At 34.9% G+C, this 18,966-nt stretch overlaps 3 protein-coding genes across 4 annotated transcripts; 2 read left to right on the forward strand and 1 right to left on the reverse strand.

The window, feature by feature from the left end:
- Positions 1-44: 44 nt before the first annotated feature.
- On the reverse strand, positions 45-3,362 carry LOC111695324 (uncharacterized protein C594.04c; the record flags this gene model as incomplete). The annotated part of the gene is made up of 5 exons (XM_023464602.1): positions 3,246-3,362; positions 1,950-2,070; positions 1,658-1,772; positions 1,011-1,218; positions 45-129 (listed from the first exon to the last, which is right to left on the reverse strand). Coding segments are annotated over exons 1-5 (534 nt in total), but the record flags the coding sequence as incomplete, so codon positions are not given.
- Positions 3,363-4,829: 1,467 nt separating this feature from the next.
- On the forward strand, positions 4,830-8,594 carry LOC111695292 (60S ribosomal protein L5). Its single transcript, XM_023464550.1, has 8 exons — positions 4,830-4,934; positions 5,384-5,521; positions 6,241-6,305; positions 6,466-6,639; positions 6,865-7,072; positions 7,338-7,734; positions 7,892-8,039; positions 8,203-8,594. Exons 1-6 carry the CDS (start codon positions 4,884-4,886, stop codon positions 7,590-7,592), a joined length of 891 nt encoding a protein of 296 aa, XP_023320318.1. The 5' UTR covers positions 4,830-4,883; the 3' UTR covers positions 7,593-7,734; positions 7,892-8,039; positions 8,203-8,594.
- Positions 8,595-8,798: 204 nt separating this feature from the next.
- On the forward strand, positions 8,799-14,181 carry LOC111695293 (protein l(2)37Cc). Of its 2 annotated transcripts, none has more exons than XM_023464552.1 (7): positions 8,799-9,083; positions 10,772-10,890; positions 11,156-11,289; positions 11,911-12,065; positions 12,309-12,368; positions 13,120-13,234; positions 13,804-14,181. In XM_023464552.1, exons 1-7 carry the CDS (start codon positions 8,962-8,964, stop codon positions 13,915-13,917), a joined length of 819 nt encoding a protein of 272 aa, XP_023320320.1. In that variant the 5' UTR covers positions 8,799-8,961; the 3' UTR covers positions 13,918-14,181. The 2 variants fall into 2 exon arrangements, with proteins under 2 accessions (XP_023320320.1, XP_023320319.1); XM_023464551.1 differs by lacking the exon at positions 8,799-9,083 and adding an exon at positions 10,062-10,229.
- The last annotated feature ends 4,785 nt before the right edge of the window (positions 14,182-18,966 follow it).

Genomic DNA, 18,966 nt, shown 5'->3' on the forward strand with positions numbered 1-18,966 from the left:
CCTATTATTATTATTATCGTCAATATTTTCATGATTATAGTAACCTGATATATAGAGATAAAGAAAAGGTTGAAAAGAAACCAACCAATCCTTGTATTTAAAACCGGCCATTTTCTCAAATGTTCCCACCTAAACCAGACAGAAACATACAAAATATCTCAGAAACATAGGAAATATCTCATAAACATATGAAACACGAAACATAGGAAATATCTCATAAACAAAATAAATATCTCAGAAACCAAGGAAATATCTCAGAAACATAGTAAATATCACAGAAACAAAGGAAACATATCAGAAACATAGGAAATATCTCAGAAACAAAGGAAATATCTCAAAAACATAGGAAATATCTCAGAAACAAAGGAAATATCTCAGAAACATATGAAATATCTCAGAAACATAGGAAATATCTCAGAAACATAGGAAATACCTCAGAAGCATAGGAAATATATCAGAAACACAGGAAATATCTCAGTAACATAAGATTTATCTTATCTTTATTAAACATAGTGCTAAACTGTAATCTTCCTGTATACTAGAGTTAACGTGTAATCTTCCACTATAGAGCTCATCTGTAATCCTCCTCTGTGTACTGGAGCTAACCTGTAATCCTCCTGTATACTGGAGCTAACCTGTAATCCTTCTGTATATAGAGCTTACCTGTAACCCTCCTGTATACTAGAGCTAACCTGTAATCCTCCAGTATACTAGAGCTAACCTGTAATCCTCATGTATACTGGAGCTAACCTGTAATCCTCCTGTATACTGTAGCTAACCTGTAATCCTTCTGTATATAGAGCTTACCTGTAACCCTCCTGTATACGAGAGCTAACCTGTAATCCTCTTGTATACCAGAGCTAACCTGTAATTATCCATTGTACTGGAGCTAACCTGTTATCCTCCTGTATACTAGAGCTACCCTGTAATCCTCCACTATGCTAGAGCTAACCTGTAATCCATCTGTATACTAGAGCTAACCTGTAATCCATCTGTATACTAGAGCTAACCTGTAATCCTCCTCTCCTGTCCAGGGCGGCCAACTGTAACCTCCTCTACGAGAGAAGTTGTATGTTAGTCTAATCCCCCAGATTGTGACTGGGAGAAGGATTAGGTAGAGACGGGGGGAGGGAGATACTAGAGCAATCTCCCATACATAGACACAGGGTAGGATACTCCACAGCTTATCCACTTGGCTAACGTTCCCGGTTAATTCACCTTTAATATGTAAAACAGATATAAACAGGGTTAACACCATAAAAAGAAAGGAATTGTCCGATCATAACTCAGGTTTAAAAGTTCTTAGTTGACAAGGTTGACTCTTAAAAAGAAAACTTTGTTTCCAGGCAAAGCTGGGTTCCCAAGCTAGCATACAATAATGTAAATAATTTTACCCAAAAAAAGGAAACAAGTTGTTAGCTATTGAAAGCATGAATGTAAAAAAAGGACTTGGAAAACAATAGTCAACGCAATAATGACATTAATTACAAATTTTAATCAAGATTAAATGGCACGTGTTAATGAGATGAACAGAGTTGAAAATATATCTTTGATTCGAGATTTGTTCTTTAGAATTAAGATAAAACTTATTTAAAATAGAAAATATTTGATGTAAAATTATAATCTTTCGATTTTAATACAAGGAAAGAGAACTGACCTAATACGAACACAAGAACTGTAAAGAATAAACAAGTTCTGGCGCAGATATCGACCACATAGGATCCGGAGCTGCTGGGAAACCTACTTAACTCGTCCAGGATCCATCCTAGATCCTAAAACACAGAACCAGAGTTATTAGTATTTTTTAATAATATTTGGAATATCAATAGGTTATGATTTATGAAACATGTCGGATCTAAACTAGTTTTAAGTCTAAAAGTATTTATGTTACAAAGAAAGGAAATTTATTGAAAACATATAAAATTAGTTTTTATTATTATAAGAATTACCTGGAGAGAATTGTTCTTATTTTGATAATGAGAATTATCTTCCTGGTTTAGGAGAACGTATCCAACCGAAGCTATGACGAAGTAAGCACAGAAAATACTCACTCTAGTTTCAGTATCAATACTAGAATACAGAGTACAGTATAATACTAGAATACAGAGTACGGTTTCAATACTAGAATTCAGAGTACAGTATCAATACTAGAATACAGAGTACGGTATCAATACTAGAATACAGAGTACGGTATCAATACTTGAATACAGAGTACAGTATCAATACTAGAATACAGAGTAAAGTATCAATCCTAGAATACATAGTACAGTACAGTAATACTAGAATACAGAGTATGGTATCAATACTAGAATACAGAGTACAGTATTAATACTAGAATACAGAGTACAGTATCAATACTAGAACACAGAGTACAGTATCAATACTAGAATACAGAGTACGGTTTCAATACTAGAATACAAAGTAAAGTATCAATACTAGACTACAAAGTACAGTAACAATGCTAGAATACAAAGTACAGTATAAATACTTGAATACAGAGAAAAGCATCAATACTAGACCACAGAGTACAGTATCAATACTAGACTACAGAGTACAGTATCAATACTAGACTACAGAGTACAGTAGCAATGCAAAAGTACAATATCAATATCAAAATACAAAGTACAGTATGAATACTTGAATACGAAATTGCAATATCTATTGTAGAAAACAGAGTATACAGCAATACTATGATACAGAGTACAGTATCAATACTAGAATACAGAGTAAAGTATAAACTATAAATACTAGAATACAGAGTAAAGTATCAATACTAGACTATAGAGTACAGTAGCAATGATAGAATACATAAGTACAGTATCAATATCAAAATACAAAGTACAGTATAATTACTTGAATACAAATTGCAATATCTATTGTAGAATACAGAGTACAGTAATACTAGAATACAGAGTACAGTATCAATACTAGAATACAGAGTACAGTATCAATACTAGAATACAGAGTACAGTATCAATACTATAAATATAGAATACAGTATGAATACTAAAATACAGAGTACAGTATCAATACTAGAATACAGAAGACAAATAAACTATAGAAGTATCAACTCTTTTAATTATACAGAGAACAACAGTATCCACAATAAAGTATTAATTATAGATACAGAGTAGAAACTGACAGTCCGTTATTGACAATATAGATTTTTAAAAACTAAATTTCTTGCTAATTCACTAGATAAATATTTTGTGTTTGTATATGTATGTGTTTTCATAAAATAATACCTCATGGTTCCAAATAATTCGTCGTAGAATAGGGTTTGAATATATAGTTACAATAGAAGTAGACTTAATGCGTACATTGTTTGAGGAAAACGTATATCTGTGCTCGGACTGAACACTGATAAGATACTGCGATATACATAACATATAGACTCTGGGTCTGTATAGTATACAGTATACAGTATACTATACTCTGACTCTGAGTCTTTCACATAGAAACTCCAGTCCTTGGGAATGAGGAAAATGAACGTACGGGCAATAGGAAGAATGGGCATGTAGATGGTACTGTAACTGCATTCAATGTTTCTTTGAGATTTAGAATTAAGAAAGGGGGCAAATAGACCTTAAATTTTTTAAGGAGGAAAAGGAGTAATAGCTAAAGAATTGAAAACAGAATTATTTTAATAGAGTACGCCAAAATGAATTATGACGATTTGTAAAGATAAAAAACAGATACATTACAGTATCTGTATTCTGTATATGTAGTTCATTATAGTAGGACTTAGACTTAGATGTTATAGGAGTAAGTAACTGCTATAACATCAGTATATATATAACGTATAGAGTAAAAATAGAGAATATGATAAGGTATAGTAGAACTTGTAAAGAATATCATAAAGTAGTGGAACATATAGAGAACATGATTAGCTATAGTAGAACTTGTGGAGAATATCATAAAGTAGTGGAACATATGGAGAACATGATTAGCTATAGTAGAACTTATAGAGATTATCATAAAGTAGTGGAACATATAGAGAATATGTTAAGGTATAGTAGAACTTATAGAGATTATCATAAAGTAGTGGAACATATAGAGAATATGATAAGCAATAATAGAACTTACAGAGATTATCATAAAGTATAGGAAGACATGGAACATATAGACTCAGATAGAGAATATGAGAAACTATGAACTTAAATAGAGAATATCATGAAGTATTGGAAAATATTGAGGCAAGGTAAGAATTTAATAAAATTATAATTCAGTATAATAATGAAACTTAACAGAGAAATGATAAAAGCAGTAGAACTATGGAGATTGTTTACAGTAGAGATGAGAGATATAATACAGAGATATGATACAGTTGCAGTAGTATGTAGAGAAGATATTATTGGAAATACGATTCAAATTTATGTAACTTAAATAGAGTAACTTATGGAAAATAAGATACAATTTAGTTGAGCGTATAGAGAACTTATAGAAAATACTAAACATAAAAAGTTATTGTAAATTGCAAAATTGTAAAAATATCTATTATTATTCCTAATGACCCTTTTTTATATAATTTTAAACTTTCCTTTTTGAACCCCAGTCTCGATTATTATTCTTACTTGTTTCGAATACGAAAACTATATCCGGTTTCAAGCAAAGACGACGCATAAACCAACTGAGAGAACTACGCGGCTTTCTGAAAGCCTTGTGCGCTCCACATTGAAATTTCACTTCCGCAGATGCCATGAGATTATTCCAAGTGTAGACTGTAGACTGAACAAACTCGTCTCAACCTGGCCTGATAGCTTCTCTCGTTATTTACCATTAAATCAGCTTGTTTTGGTGGCAAAGTCAGTAACCGTTGTTTTCCTCTGTAGATTTGCTTTTATTAAAATTTGTTAATTTCAGATAATCTCTTGAGATTGAAAATGCCGTTCGTCAAGGTTGTGAAGAACAAGGCTTACTTCAAGAGATACCAGGTTTGTAAATGTAATGCACTTAGTCTTCTAATGATTCTATCGTAAATGGGTAAACGCGACTACATTATTTATTGTTTTTTTCGATGTATTCTGCGTATTCCGCTTTTCTTAATTGACATGTTTTTTTTCCTAGAGGATGAATTTTGGACCTATTTCGTTCTCCAGGACTTACCCGATATTACCTATTTTAAATGTGTTTTTTTTTTAAATCAAAACCAGGAGGCCGTTCTTTCCATAAACTACGTTGGCGGACATCTTAACGTCTCCTATATCGGTTGTTAATTTTTTGGAGAAACTTTGTATTAAAGCACAATACGTCTAGCGAAGCACGTAAACTACACTGCCTCTTTCGAATGAGAGAACGGGCTCAGCAGTGTGCGATTGAAGTGTATCACCACGTGGACAACTGTTCTTGTTCGTAATATTCATATTACGCTCATTTCTTTCAGGTTAAGTTCAGGAGGCGTAGGGAGGGAAAGACCGACTACTTTGCCAGGAAGCGTCTTGTCATCCAGGACAAGAACAAGTATAATACGCCCAAGTACAGGCTTATCGTGAGGTCATCAAACACCGATATCTGCTGCCAGGTGAGTTCTTGTTCCGTCATTCTCTCTTATATGTTCTTTATTTTCATTTCACCGAATTGAGACAAATAATTACTTTGTAAAGTGAATATATACCAAGCTGTTAAAACGCATCGCGCCCATCTTCTATTTCAACTTTTTATTGTGGCTTTAACTCGGAGCATTTTCTCATTGTACAGTTTAAAACAAAAATTTTGCCTACCTAAGACATCTTTTCGCACATTCAAAATTTTACGGAAGTAAAAACATTTTAAAATTTTTTTTTAAATTTTGATCATTCAAACCTTTCCTGGGTCACGTGAGGTCCCTCAAAATTTGGGCCCGATCGGCTCAGCCATTGTGACGTTTATTGGATACAAAAACAGATTAAAACAGACAAGACACAAGCTGAATTAATATATAGATGAGAAATTTTATCTCTTACTCTTACTTTACCTTTTGTACAAAACTCACATTTACGCATATTTTTCTAACTGTCAAGTGGTCAAATTTTCTCAAATGCCTAGTTTTCTCGTGACAAGTCATATATTAAGTAGTGTTTTTTCTTAAACTTCACATTTTTGTAAATTAAGTTGTTTGTCCAAATCGTTATCTTGTATCTAAATAGATATTTTCCCTCACTCCACCTGGGAGGCCTAACTTGTTCGATGCGGTTAACACCCCCTCCCCCAGCCATTTTTGGCGTGTTCATCAAGATTCGACTGAATATTAATGTGTTATAGATCGCGTATGCTCGTCTTGAGGGAGACTACATTGTGTCCGCTGCCTACTCTCATGAGCTCCCACAGTGAGTATTAATTAAACTTTTAAAATCAACTGTTAGAATGATGATAAACCACAGACCTGTATTGAAATTAAATGAAACTAAAAAGTTTTCACTGATATCCGATTTTCTCAAATAATTTCTTAACAATCAATGAATTGCATTGAACCATATTTAATTCCAGGTACGGAGTTAAGGTTGGTCTGACCAACTACGCTGCTGCCTACTGTACCGGTCTGCTCTTGGCCAGGAGAGTTCTCCAGAAGTTCAACCTTGACAAAATGTATCAGGGCGCTTCAGAAATCAACGGAGATTACTTCTGTGTAGAGGATCAGGATGATGGTCCCGGAGCCTTCAGGTTAGTCCCTCCCCTCGCCTTACGGAAATTTGAGCCTTTTCTGAGATCTCCGATATATACATAAACGCTGACTAAATGTATCTTCTTGAATTACGAAGCGGTTGAGAAGTATTCGTGTGCAATACCGTTCTTGGTTTATGTTATGTTTGCGAATAAATTGACTTTTATTTTAACAAACAATTTCTTGCTATATTAGTTTTTTACGACTTTTGTTCTTGTACTCAGGTGTTGTCTGGATGTTGGTCTTGCCAGGACCTCTACCGGAGCTAAGGTATTCGCTGCCATGAAGGGAGCTGTCGACGGAGGTCTGGACATTCCTCACTCTGTGAAACGTTTCCCCGGATACGACAACGAGGAGAAGTCTCTGAATGCTGAGGTTCATAGGAACCACATCTTCGGACTTCACGTTGCCGAGTACATGAAGCACTTACAGGTTGGTTTTATTCACTTTTCCCCTTATTTATGTTTTTAATCAACATTACTTTAAAATGTTCTGGAAAAGTTTAATTCCAGCCATTATTAACCCTATTTCGCTCTTTTTTTTGTGAAGAACTGATGTTTTGTTCATTTTAACTAAATTTTGCTGGCTATTACACATATTTGGTTCACTCTGTTCTGTTGATTATTATTCGATCATTGTTCAATTATTTCAATGAATTCTCTTAATTATCTTCAATATTTAAACTTGCCTTGTTCAGGAGGAAGAGGAGGAAACCTACAAGAAGCAGTTCTCCAGGTTCATCAAGAACGGAATTAACGCAAATAACATTGAGGAAATGTACAAGAAGGCTCACGCCGCCATCCGTGCTAACCCTACCCACAAGGCTCCCGTCAAGAAGTCCATCACCAAGAAGAGGCATAACGCTAAGAAGATTGGTCTGGCCGCCAGGAAGGCGAAGATTGCCAAGGCAAAGGAGGAGTTCTTGTCCCAGATCGAGGCACAGAAGGAGTAAATATTGTTTCTGGATCCTGGTATCTAGAAGTTTTAACAGTTAAAACTGTTTCAGATATCATGAAGGAGTGTTCATAACGGAAAGATGAGAGCTGAAGAGGATTGGATTGAAACCTTGAGCTAACCATGGTTGATGTATACAGGTCAGAAATAGCTATCAATGTTTGAATGTTTTAGTTTAGATGATGACATCCTAACCCTGAAAACTCGTGTAGGTTATGTGATTTAATGAGCCTGATATAAACGTTGAAGTCAAGTTTCGGTATTTTTAGATTTTATTTGAAAATTATTTTAATTCAGAAACGATTGTGTCGGGAGAAGAAACTTATCTCGTATAGAAGTAAACCCTTGAGCAGTACTACCGATCTGGACTGGAAGGCTTTCGGACAAAGCTGAAACTATTACCTAATTATCAGTCACAGGATTCATCCGAGACTGTACTAGACAGGTAGATGATTAATGATTATCTTGCATCCTTATATGGTTTTAATGATGACAATTTATATCCTTGACAAACCATGGAAGCAAATGATTTAATGAGCCTGATTTTGTATATTTCTCATTTCATAAATCTAATTTACAATGAAGGCTAATTTTTTTTTCTCGTTCAGGATGATGTGCGTGAGTGGTATGAACTGAGGAAGATTGGCTGAACACAGATTTATTGCAACTAAAAAGTTTCATAACGACAATATTAAATCAAGTTTATTTTCAGATTTTTTCTCTAAAGAAAAGATGAGAGCAAAGTGGAGGAAGAAGCGTATGCGCAGGCTAAAGAGGAAAAGGAGGAAGATGAGGGCACGTTCCAAGTAGACTACTTGCTCCACCTCTCTAACGCTCTGTCCGTGTTCTATGTGTTGATCATGAGCTGAACGTCCCGAGGGATGTGTTCAGATTTCTCCCGGATTTGTCTTGCGGCTGTCTCCGGTCTGGTCTGTTCACAGCGGATCCTGATATTCTCACGAATGTTACCTGATCTGTTAATAAATACTAAAATCACAAATTCTTACTTAAATTAGGTTTAGAAAGTAGTTGGATGATTACATGATGAATTATTGAATTAGATCATTAAATAAACTTTAATTAACAATTAGGTTTAGAAAGTAGTGGAATGATTACATGCTGAATTATTGAATTAGATCATTCATTAAACTTTTATTGACAAAGGTATAATCTTAATTTACGTCTACTTTCAAACATAAATTTTTTCTGCAAACATCAGATCTACATTAAATAGCCTGAAATTAAAACTTCCTATTTTCAGCATGCTTCTATGCTTCTTTCAGATTAAGGTGAGAATAGGTGTGGTCCAGGATTAATTTAGACAGAGGTGAAAAGAGTTGTTCTTGAATTTAAATTTTTCAGAAAAAATGGCCGCTCAATTATTTAACAGACTTGGACAATTGGGATTGGGAGTAGCTATTGCAGGCGGTGTCGTTAATTCCGCCCTTTTTAATGTGGACGGAGGGTATAGAGCTGTCATGTTCGACAAGTAAGATTAGACACGTGGGGTTTAAGCAAGATGGAGTCGAGACAAAATGGCGGCCTTAACTATCTTGAAAAATGCTTTATAAGTAGATAACAAGTGCTAGTTAATGGTTTTTTAATACGATGGTGTAAAAAATGGAAAATGGAATTGCGTAAAAATGTCATTTATTTATAAGGGTTATTTGAATTCATAAGCTTATTTTTTGTCAAAAAATTAATTTTGATTTGATAAACTATAAGTCGTTTTTTTATTTAAAGAAATTGGTAAAATTGTAAGAAGTAAATAGTTCATAGAGTAAGGAAATTAAACGATTGATGTGCGAGTTTAAATTGTGTGTAAATCAATCCGGTTTAAAAAATGAAATGAAATCTCGCCGATAAATATAATAGTTGCGAATTGGCCAAACTTATTTATTTCAATTTGGTAATCGTTATCATTTATTAGATTTTTCTTTCAAATCGAATGAACTACTTTCTAAGAGGAAAATAAAATATTGATTCAAATAGATTTGTCAATTATTTAACCGAATGCATTATTACTTCAGATTAAGTTTATTCTAGAAATATATAAACTTTTTTTGAACGTTTTACAGATCTAAGGATCTAAATAATTCCCAAAGACCTCTGTTTAGTGTTTATGTGAGGTTACTAGAAGTCCTGCAAATATTAGACTCCGGTTTTAAACTTCAATATTGGTGTGCAAATCTAACAAATAATATCTTCAACGATATTTATTTTTAAGCTGTTGAACATTTATTTGTCAATCTTTATTCTTTCGACTTAAAAATACTGGAAAACCATAGTGTTATTCTTTCTAAATCACTCCTATATGGAACGGGATTCTAACACAATCACATTTTATTACAAACTAATTCGATAGTTTAATTTCTCAAAGAAAATTAATTTATTTAACCGGTGAATTACTTCTCCTTTATCGACATGATTAAGAATCTAAAAAGAAAATCTAAGGTTTTCTTATGTTGAATAACATAATGAAAAGGATTATTACAGAACTAACAATGTCTTCACAAGTCGCCCAATTATTTAATCGTCTTGGGCAACTAGGTCTGGGTGTGGCAATTGCCGGCGGAGTTGTGAACTCCGCCCTATTTAACATCGACGGGGGTCACAGGGCAGTCATGTTTGATAGGTAAGCTGAGTAAAGAGTTGAGCGTTTTCCCTTGAATCCACGTAGGGATGGTTTCTTTGGATAAATCAAGACATTATCTAGAGAAACCAGAAAACGCGCAACCCTTGAGTGAAACAGAATATTTGCACCATTATTCATTCATTCATCCTACTCATCTTACTCAACCATTCGCTGTTATCCAGTGGATGGAGTTCAAAGTCATCAACATTTTTTGGGGGTTAAACTGACTTAAAATTTTAAGCAGAACTGATTTTGGCCAAAATGCAATCAAAGCAAAAAGTTCAAAATCCTAGATCCGTTCTAAAATATAGATACTCGTATGATTAGGTCTTAGATACCAAATAATTTATTCTCTTAAATGCAAAAAGCATTTATTATGTATCTATTTTATCATTTTTTTCAGTCAACTTGAAACATTTTTATTATTCATCCAATCCAATTTTTTATATCTTTTTAAATTATCTTTATCGTAAACATCGAGTACGTTGATTTTTCGTTAAAGCTAAATTAAAAAACAAGTTTGAAAGTTTCGTTCTTTCTAGGTTTCAAGGTGTGAAGGATGTTGTTATTGGAGAAGGAACCCACTTCATGATTCCTTGGGTTCAGATGCCAATTATCTTTGATATCAGAGCTAGACCAAAGAACGTCCCTACTATTACAGGTATGATCCGAATCTGGTTTGTCTAAAACTTCATTTCGATTTTTAAAGAAAAAAAGTTTGAATTAAAATTGGTCACGTATATATTCATGAAATATATAAAATACTTCAATATAGATCTTTACTAAACTCAGATAGCATTTTTCGCTAATTTCTATGCCCTGATGTTTCATTTACGTAAGATAGGTGTAAAAGAACAAACATTTTTTTCATAACTCGATTTCTACCTCTTGCATCCGAAGTTTTTCTTAAAATTGAATATGTTCAGGATCCAAGGATCTTCAGAACGTAAATATAACCTTGAGGATCCTGTACCGACCTCTCCCCAGTGCTCTTCCTAATATATATACAACCCTGGGACAGGATTATGATGACAAGGTTCTTCCTTCCATCACTAATGAGGTGAGAGGCGCTCAGTTGACACCGAGATAAACGGGAAATTTGGGAAGAGATCTGATTTATTGATTTCCCCCTGAAAATCATTTATTTTCCCCAATTAAGCGATTAAATCTTAAATGTCAAAATTTGGACTTTCGATCTCGCCAAAAGGTTTGATAATTTTAATCGCTGATTTTTATCATTTTGGAGGAAATAAATGTTTTGAAAGAACAGATGAACCCTCGGATAAAATATATTTTAAAAGATTCTATGTTTATTTGCCATACGGGTTTCGAACAGAAGTATTTATCTAAAAAATCACTCCCCTCCCCCCCCCCCATTCAGAAAATAATTTTCCCACTCAGAAGTTATATTGATATGTATATTTTTGTCTGAATGGGGAAAATAAATAATTGTTAGGGTAAAAAAGGTAAACTTGAAAGAAAAAACTTGCCTTTTGATGTTCCATTTTTCATTTCCCCCCAAAATCATCAAAAATATTCTCACCCCCCAGCCTCCTGGGTGCTAGGGGTAATTCTGGAAAATATACACCCCTGCCTTTGATTATAATTTTTCTATATACGGCCCGCAGGGGAATCTTTAAAAGTATATCCCCGTCCAATTTAATTTTGAGCTGGTTTTCAGGTGCTAAAGGCGGTTGTTGCCGAGTTTGATGCCGGAGAATTGATTACCCAGAGAGAAACCGTCTCCCAGAGGGTCAATGACGAGCTTACCAATCGAGCTGGTCAGTTTGGAGTTATCCTAGACGATATTTCTATTACTCATCTTACTTTCGGAAGGTAATCGCAGTTTGTAATTTTTAACCGAATTTTCTTAAAACTCACTCGTGCATCCAATTTGAAGGATTTTGTTCAGAATTAGTCAATTTCATGGTGTTATTTAATCAATTGAAATATAAACAATATTCTTAATATCTCTGGTTATTTTTGAAAGCACAAAAAAAGCAGACCACAATTTGGAAATGCCAGGACTAGGGCTATCCGTATTTTGAAGAGCACTTGAATATTCACATTTTTTTTCAGAGAGTTCACAGCAGCTGTTGAGCTGAAGCAGGTAGCCCAGCAGGAGGCAGAGAAAGCCAGGTCAGATCAAATAATCAATCAGCTATTCAAGCCAGTTCAGATCAAACAATCAATAATTGATTCATGCCAGTTCAGATCAATAAATCAATTGAATAACGTCAAGTCTGATTATTTAATCATACGATTTAACCAAAGTCAGATCAGATAATTAACAATCGATTAAAGCCGGTTCAGATCAAATCTATTGAATCAATAGAATGACGCCAGGTCAGATCAATTAATCAAATGGTTTAAGCGAGATCAAATAATAATTACTTAAATTAAGCCATGTCAGAATCTGTTAGTTAGAATTGTACAATCAAACGTGAACCTACTGGTCTGCACAAAGGCTAATAGTCCCAGATTGTTTTTATAACTTTGTGAAGCTTTGCTCAATAACAACATGATAAGCAAAAAATAATAAGTAGTGCTTCGGATACAGGATTTTGCTCCTGATTCAGGAGTTTTGCTCCTGATACATGAGTTTTTTTTTTTCTCCTGATACCCGAGTTTTTTCTCCTGATGCAGGAGTTCTGCTCTTGTTCTGGGAATACATCAGGGGTGTATATTTTCTTGAAAAACGCATTCCCCTCCCCCTTTTTGAAATTACTCCCCCTCCTCAAGTACTTGGGTATGTGGATTGTTTAGGGTTTTTTGAGGAAAAGAACGAAATAACTTGCCAATTGCTGTCCAGTTTTTCATGTCTCCTCTAAAATCATCAAGTTTGATCATTTAAATTTAGATATATCCGATTGAATTAAATCCTGTTCAGATTTCTGGTAGAGAAGGCGGAGCAGATGAAGCTGGCCAGTATTATCGCGGCGGAAGGAGATACTGAGGCGGCGGAGCTTCTTGCCACTGCTTTCGGCAAAGCCGGAGAGGGATTGGTAAGATATTCCCCGCGTTAACTGAGATTTTGAATAAAAGTATTAGTTAATTTTTGAATTTTCAAATAGTGTTCATCTAAAAGCAATGTAGAGTACAATGACTTAATATAGTTCATTTTTAATCGATTACTTCAAGTTTACTTAACGTTAGCGGTATATTTATTAAAAAACAAATGCGAAGCATCATTTGCTTGATAAAAAAATTGAATTTTAGTTGATTTTTTTGACAAATTAAAATCCATTATTTTCACAAACATTTATTTCCGAAATAAGTTAAAAGTTAGCATTAGGAACGAAGACTTTCTAACATTTTTTTAAGGGCATATGACGGAGTGTATATTTTCTCAAAAAATAGAATTTTTCCCAAAAGTAAAATATTTTTAAGCGGAAATAAAAAAAAAAATTTCGTTTTATGTATTAAAAGTATTAAAAAGAATGAGGCTTATTGATGTCAATATTTCATCCCCCCCCTTCCCATATTTAAAAAATATATATCCCATGGTTATAATGTTGGGGATAGTGATTTCTTGTCCCAAGCTCAACTGACAAATACATAACTAACTGTTAAGGTTGAGCTGAGAAGAATTGAGACTGCTGAGGAGGTTGCCACCCATATGGCCCAGTCAAGGAATGTTGTCTATCTCCCCTCCGGCCAGCAAACTCTGCTCTCCCTACCTCAGTAAATACTCGGCTAAAAAACCTACTCCGAGATCAGGAATTCTAATCTGGAATCCGGATTTTTGAACTTTGACTCTAATCGGTATTCTATGAGGTAGAACCGCCATGATCCCGGTAGTAGCGGGATGAAACTGTCCTGTCTACCCTGAGCTATAGATAAACCTGGACATATCGCTTGTTTGTATTGATTAGCGAGTCCAGAGGCATTTTGTGATACATTCAGATTCTCTTGTAAGTTGTAATGGTCGAATAAATTTTAACTTATGAAATTTGATTTATTTTACGACTACAGCCCTCTTACGTAAATTATTTTGTTTATTTATCCGTACTTGGGGACAGTAAATACTTCCTAATTATTCAATTTCTGAGCATTTATATAAATTATAAGCCTATAAGGTGAAACTGCCAACTGTAGCTGATTTTGCCCTTGGAACTGTGGAAAGCTTGTATGCAACGAATTGGCTGTCGAGAAGTATTTTTCTGCTGCTCTATTATTATATCTATTGGCTGTCAAGAAGCATTGTTCTGCTGCTCTATTATCATTATATCTATTGGCTGTTGAGAAGTATTGTTCTGCTGCTCAATTATTATTATATCTATGGGCTGTTTAGAAGTATTGTTCTGCTGCTCTATTATTATTATATCTATTGGCTGTTGAGAAGTATTGTTCTGCTGCTCTTTTATTATTATATCTATTGGCTGTAGAGAAGTATTGTTCTGCTGCTCTATTATTATTATATCTATACAATTCTCTTGTGGCTTGATAATTTTCTTCTCTTTCTAAAATTACTTNTGTTATTGATATTGAAACTATAGTAACAAGCGTCGAGTGCTCAACAACCTTGCTTGAATTAATCGCAATACTTAAAAAATTTTAAACTACTGAGCAAGGATGGTATTATGTGGTTAATGGTTATGAAGTAGACGTACAATTTGCAAGCAGCACCATCTCTGTCGTACGCATATGGCATTTCATCCTCGTGGAGTATTGCTTTTTCTATTCATTCGTGGTAACACCAAATGTGTATTTAGGTACTACTGTTACCATGTTACAATTTTAAAGTTTCAAAAGTGGTATGAAAAGAGATCTAAAGCCTGAAAGCTGATGTGAGTAAATCTACAGTCTAGGAAAAATGCATTTTCAAGAATAAAAATGAACAAATTAAATAATGCTAATGAATCATGGAAAGCATGAGCTCTTTGACAGACTCTCCGCCTTTCATCCGCCTCTTCCAACAATTTTCCGTCTTTCGACTCTTTGTGCTCACTGAATCTATTTCGGTTTTAGCCCCGGCTGATTCTATTTTCTCCTAAGCCGTGGTTCATTCCTATTGGCTTGAATTAAATCTAGGATCTGTGGTAACAGTGGCTTCGGTTATCCACGCATTCAAACATGAGTTCTAATCATGTTTTCTGGGTTGGCATTTTCTAACGACAAATATTTCTCCACCTTGGCGACTTATCATCCGCCCCACTTTCTGTCTGACCTATAGCTATATACAAAAGAGGCCGGACTGCTTGCAATCCGAGCTTAGCTCCGGGTCTTTATGAGGACTGAAGGGGTTAGATCAATAGAACTATTCAATCTGAGTTTAGCTCCGAGTTCGTGTGAGAATGGAGGGGGTGACATCAATGGAACTTTCCCTATTCCAAGCTATTGAGCTTACACCGGTTACAATATATGTAGTATCAACAACGTATACTGCAAATTGAACATGATGAAATAATGATATAAGGCAAATGAAACAAAGGTTTGAATTTTGCGAGACCAAGTTATATCACAAATTTAACAACTATAAAATTGTTCTACTAGGTTTATCAATATTTTTGTGGGAAAGATGATGGCCCAGTTCATTTTTTTCTATTCATTGATTATATTTTTTCCAAATTTTCAACGTTTTAATCATCTGGAGAACAAAAAAATGAAATTGAAATTGTCAAAAATTCATAGTTTTGAGCTGCGTAGTGAGTAATATTCAATTTAGTCAATCAATTGACCTGAAAAAGACTTAAAGGGTATGTTTATACTCGCAATAACAATAATTGTTATTTTTCGTTTAAAAGGAAATTAAATGTAAAATTCTTATATATAAATATGGAAACTTTAAAAATTCCCCAAAGACTTTCAAAATCTCCAAAATCTGCACTTTTGGGGGATGAAATTCCTGAATTCACCTTCACATTGATCAGATTCATCTACACATTAATCAGATTCACCTACACATTAATCAGATTCACCTACACATTGATCAGATTCACCTTCACATTGATCAGATTCACCTACACATTAATCAGATTCACCTTCACATTGATCAGATTCACCTACACATTAATCAGATTCACCTACACATTAATCAGATTCACATACACATTAATCAGATTCACCTACACATTTATCAGATTCACCTACAGATTAATCAGATTCACCTACACATTAATCAAATTCACCTACACATTAATCAGATTCACCTACACATTAATCAAATTTACCTACACATTAATCAAATTCACCATATACATTAATCAAATTTACCTACACATATCAGATTCACCTACACATTAATCAGATTCACCTACACATTAATCAGATTCACATACACATTAATCAGATTCACCTACACATTAATCACTGATCAGATTCACCTACACATTATTCAAATCATCAATTTTGTACCTTCTAACCAATCAATCATATCCATTAATCCCCATCTTCTTATCAATCCTACCTTCTTATCTGTCAATCCCACCCTAGCAATCTATGTCCTACTTTCTTATCAACCAATCCAACCTTCTTATCCGTCAATCCCACCTTCTTATCTATCAATCCCACTTTCTTATCCACCAATCCCACCTTCTTTACCGTCAATTCACCTTCTTATCTGTCAATCCCACCCTAGCAATCTATCCTACTTTCTTATCAACCAATCAAACCTTCTTATCCACCAATCCCACTTTCTTATCCACCCATCCAACCTTCTTATCCATCAATCCCACCTTCTTATCCACCAATCCCACTTTCTTATCCACCAATCCCACCTTCTTAACCGTCAACCCTACCCATCCCACTTTCTTATCCACCAATCCAACCTTCTTCTCCATCAATCCAACCTTCTTATCCACCAATCCCACTTTCTTATCTACCAATCCCACCTTCTTAACCGTCAATCCTACCTTCTTATCAATCCATCCCAACTTCTTATCAGTCCATCCATTCCACCTTCTTATTAATCAATTCCACCTTCTTATTAATCAATTCCACCTTCTTATCAGTCCATTCCACCTTCTTATTAATCAATTCCACCTTCTTATTAATCAATCCCACCTTCTTATCAATCAATCCCATCTCTTATCAATCCATATCCTACTTACCAATCCATCCAACCTTCTTATCAATCAATCCTACCTTATCAGTCGATCCTACCTTAGAACTGTACTATAGTTCATTAAGCCTACCATTAATCACCAATTATTATGAATCAATTACCTAGTTTCTTATTAATCAATTCAATCAATCCTGCTCTCCCGCGATCCCTGCACACAATTCACCTTCCTAAGATCCTACATCTATTATCTGTTCTATCTTTTTTATCTAACTATCCACCCCAAAGAGGGAGGGAACCCCCCCCCCCCCCCGGACGCCATGAGCCTCCAACCCTGCAGACAAGAGCCTTCCAAATTTGCTAGGCAGACCGACCTCCACTATGCAGTAACGAGCCTTTGCCATACAGACCGAGCCTCCGCTATGCAGTAAACGAGCCTTCGCTTTAAAAAGAAGTACTCTTTAAAACTCTTGTTTCGTATGTATAATAAAATGTTTTTGACAATTCTGTCGAGATAGTGCCATGAGAGGTTTTTCAAAAATGATCAATTAGCATATATATAGTGCCTAATTATGACTAATAAAGTGGTATTTGAAACTTTAAACATTTTTTACACGAAAAGGAAAATATTTAGAGAAAAAAACTTGAATTGATTCATTTCATCTTTTATAATTTTTGATTTAAGCAATACCTTTTTTGTAGTTCAAACTAAATCTAAAGAATTTGTATCATTAAGTCTTAACATTTTTCAAAAAAGGTATCGAGGTTTGGTGGGTCGATTAAATCAAAGATTATAACAAAACAAACTATGAGTTTACTAAAGAAATATTTCTCCAAATATCTTACTTTCTGCGTAAGAAATGTTAAAATTTTTAGTATAAATCTTATAAACCACTTTATGAGTTCATATTTGTTTCTAATCATGACAATAAAAAAATATTTCTAATCTTTAGTAAAATTCTTATGCCACATACGCCAAAACAAATGTTTTTATTAAACATAAAAAGCAAGATTTAAAAAAAGCTGTGCTGTTGAGTGGAGGCTCATTTACTGCATAGCAGAGGCACGGTCTGCATAGCGGAGGCTTGGTCTGCATAGTTGAGGCTCGATCTGCCTAGCAAATCTGGGAGGCTCGTGTCCATGCATAGTGGGGGCTCAATGGCGTCCGGGGGCTGCCACCAATTTCACCCCTCGCGTAAGTGGGCGCAGTTCTAATGTTAAAGCATATATAAAGTTCCTCCTCCCCCGTCTTTAAATTCATTAGTTAGTGGAGTCAGGTCCAGTTCAGGAAGTTCCTGGTCGTGGAGTATGGCGGATTTGCGTAGGTCGAAAAAAATTTCGACCTACACATATCCGCCATATACTCCACTTCTGACCTACGCCAAATCCGCTATACGACACATCCGACATACTAGCACGTGGTATTACAGCTGCTATATGGAATTGTGGCCGCAGCGCCCGGCCCCCTGTAGCCTGTCCTAGCCGCGGCGCTCGGCCCCCTTATAGCCTGTCCTATAATAGCCGCACGTTCGGCCCAGAAATTGTCTTAACCTAACCTAACCCTCAAATAATACTTAATTAAACAGCTGGCGTAGGTCCAATATTGCAGTAGGTCGGAAAGTTAGTAGGTCAGAAGTTCAGTAGGGGGTATGTTGCGTATAGACGATGTAACATTACCCTTCTGTGATGTGATGTAAATATCATGAGGAAAGTTTCGCTCTTGTAAGAGCAAAA

This window comes from Eurytemora carolleeae, unplaced genomic scaffold (genome assembly GCF_000591075.1).
Source record: "Eurytemora carolleeae unplaced genomic scaffold, Eaff_2.0 scaffold95, whole genome shotgun sequence".
Classification (NCBI taxonomy): Eukaryota; Metazoa; Arthropoda; class Copepoda; order Calanoida; family Temoridae; genus Eurytemora; species Eurytemora carolleeae.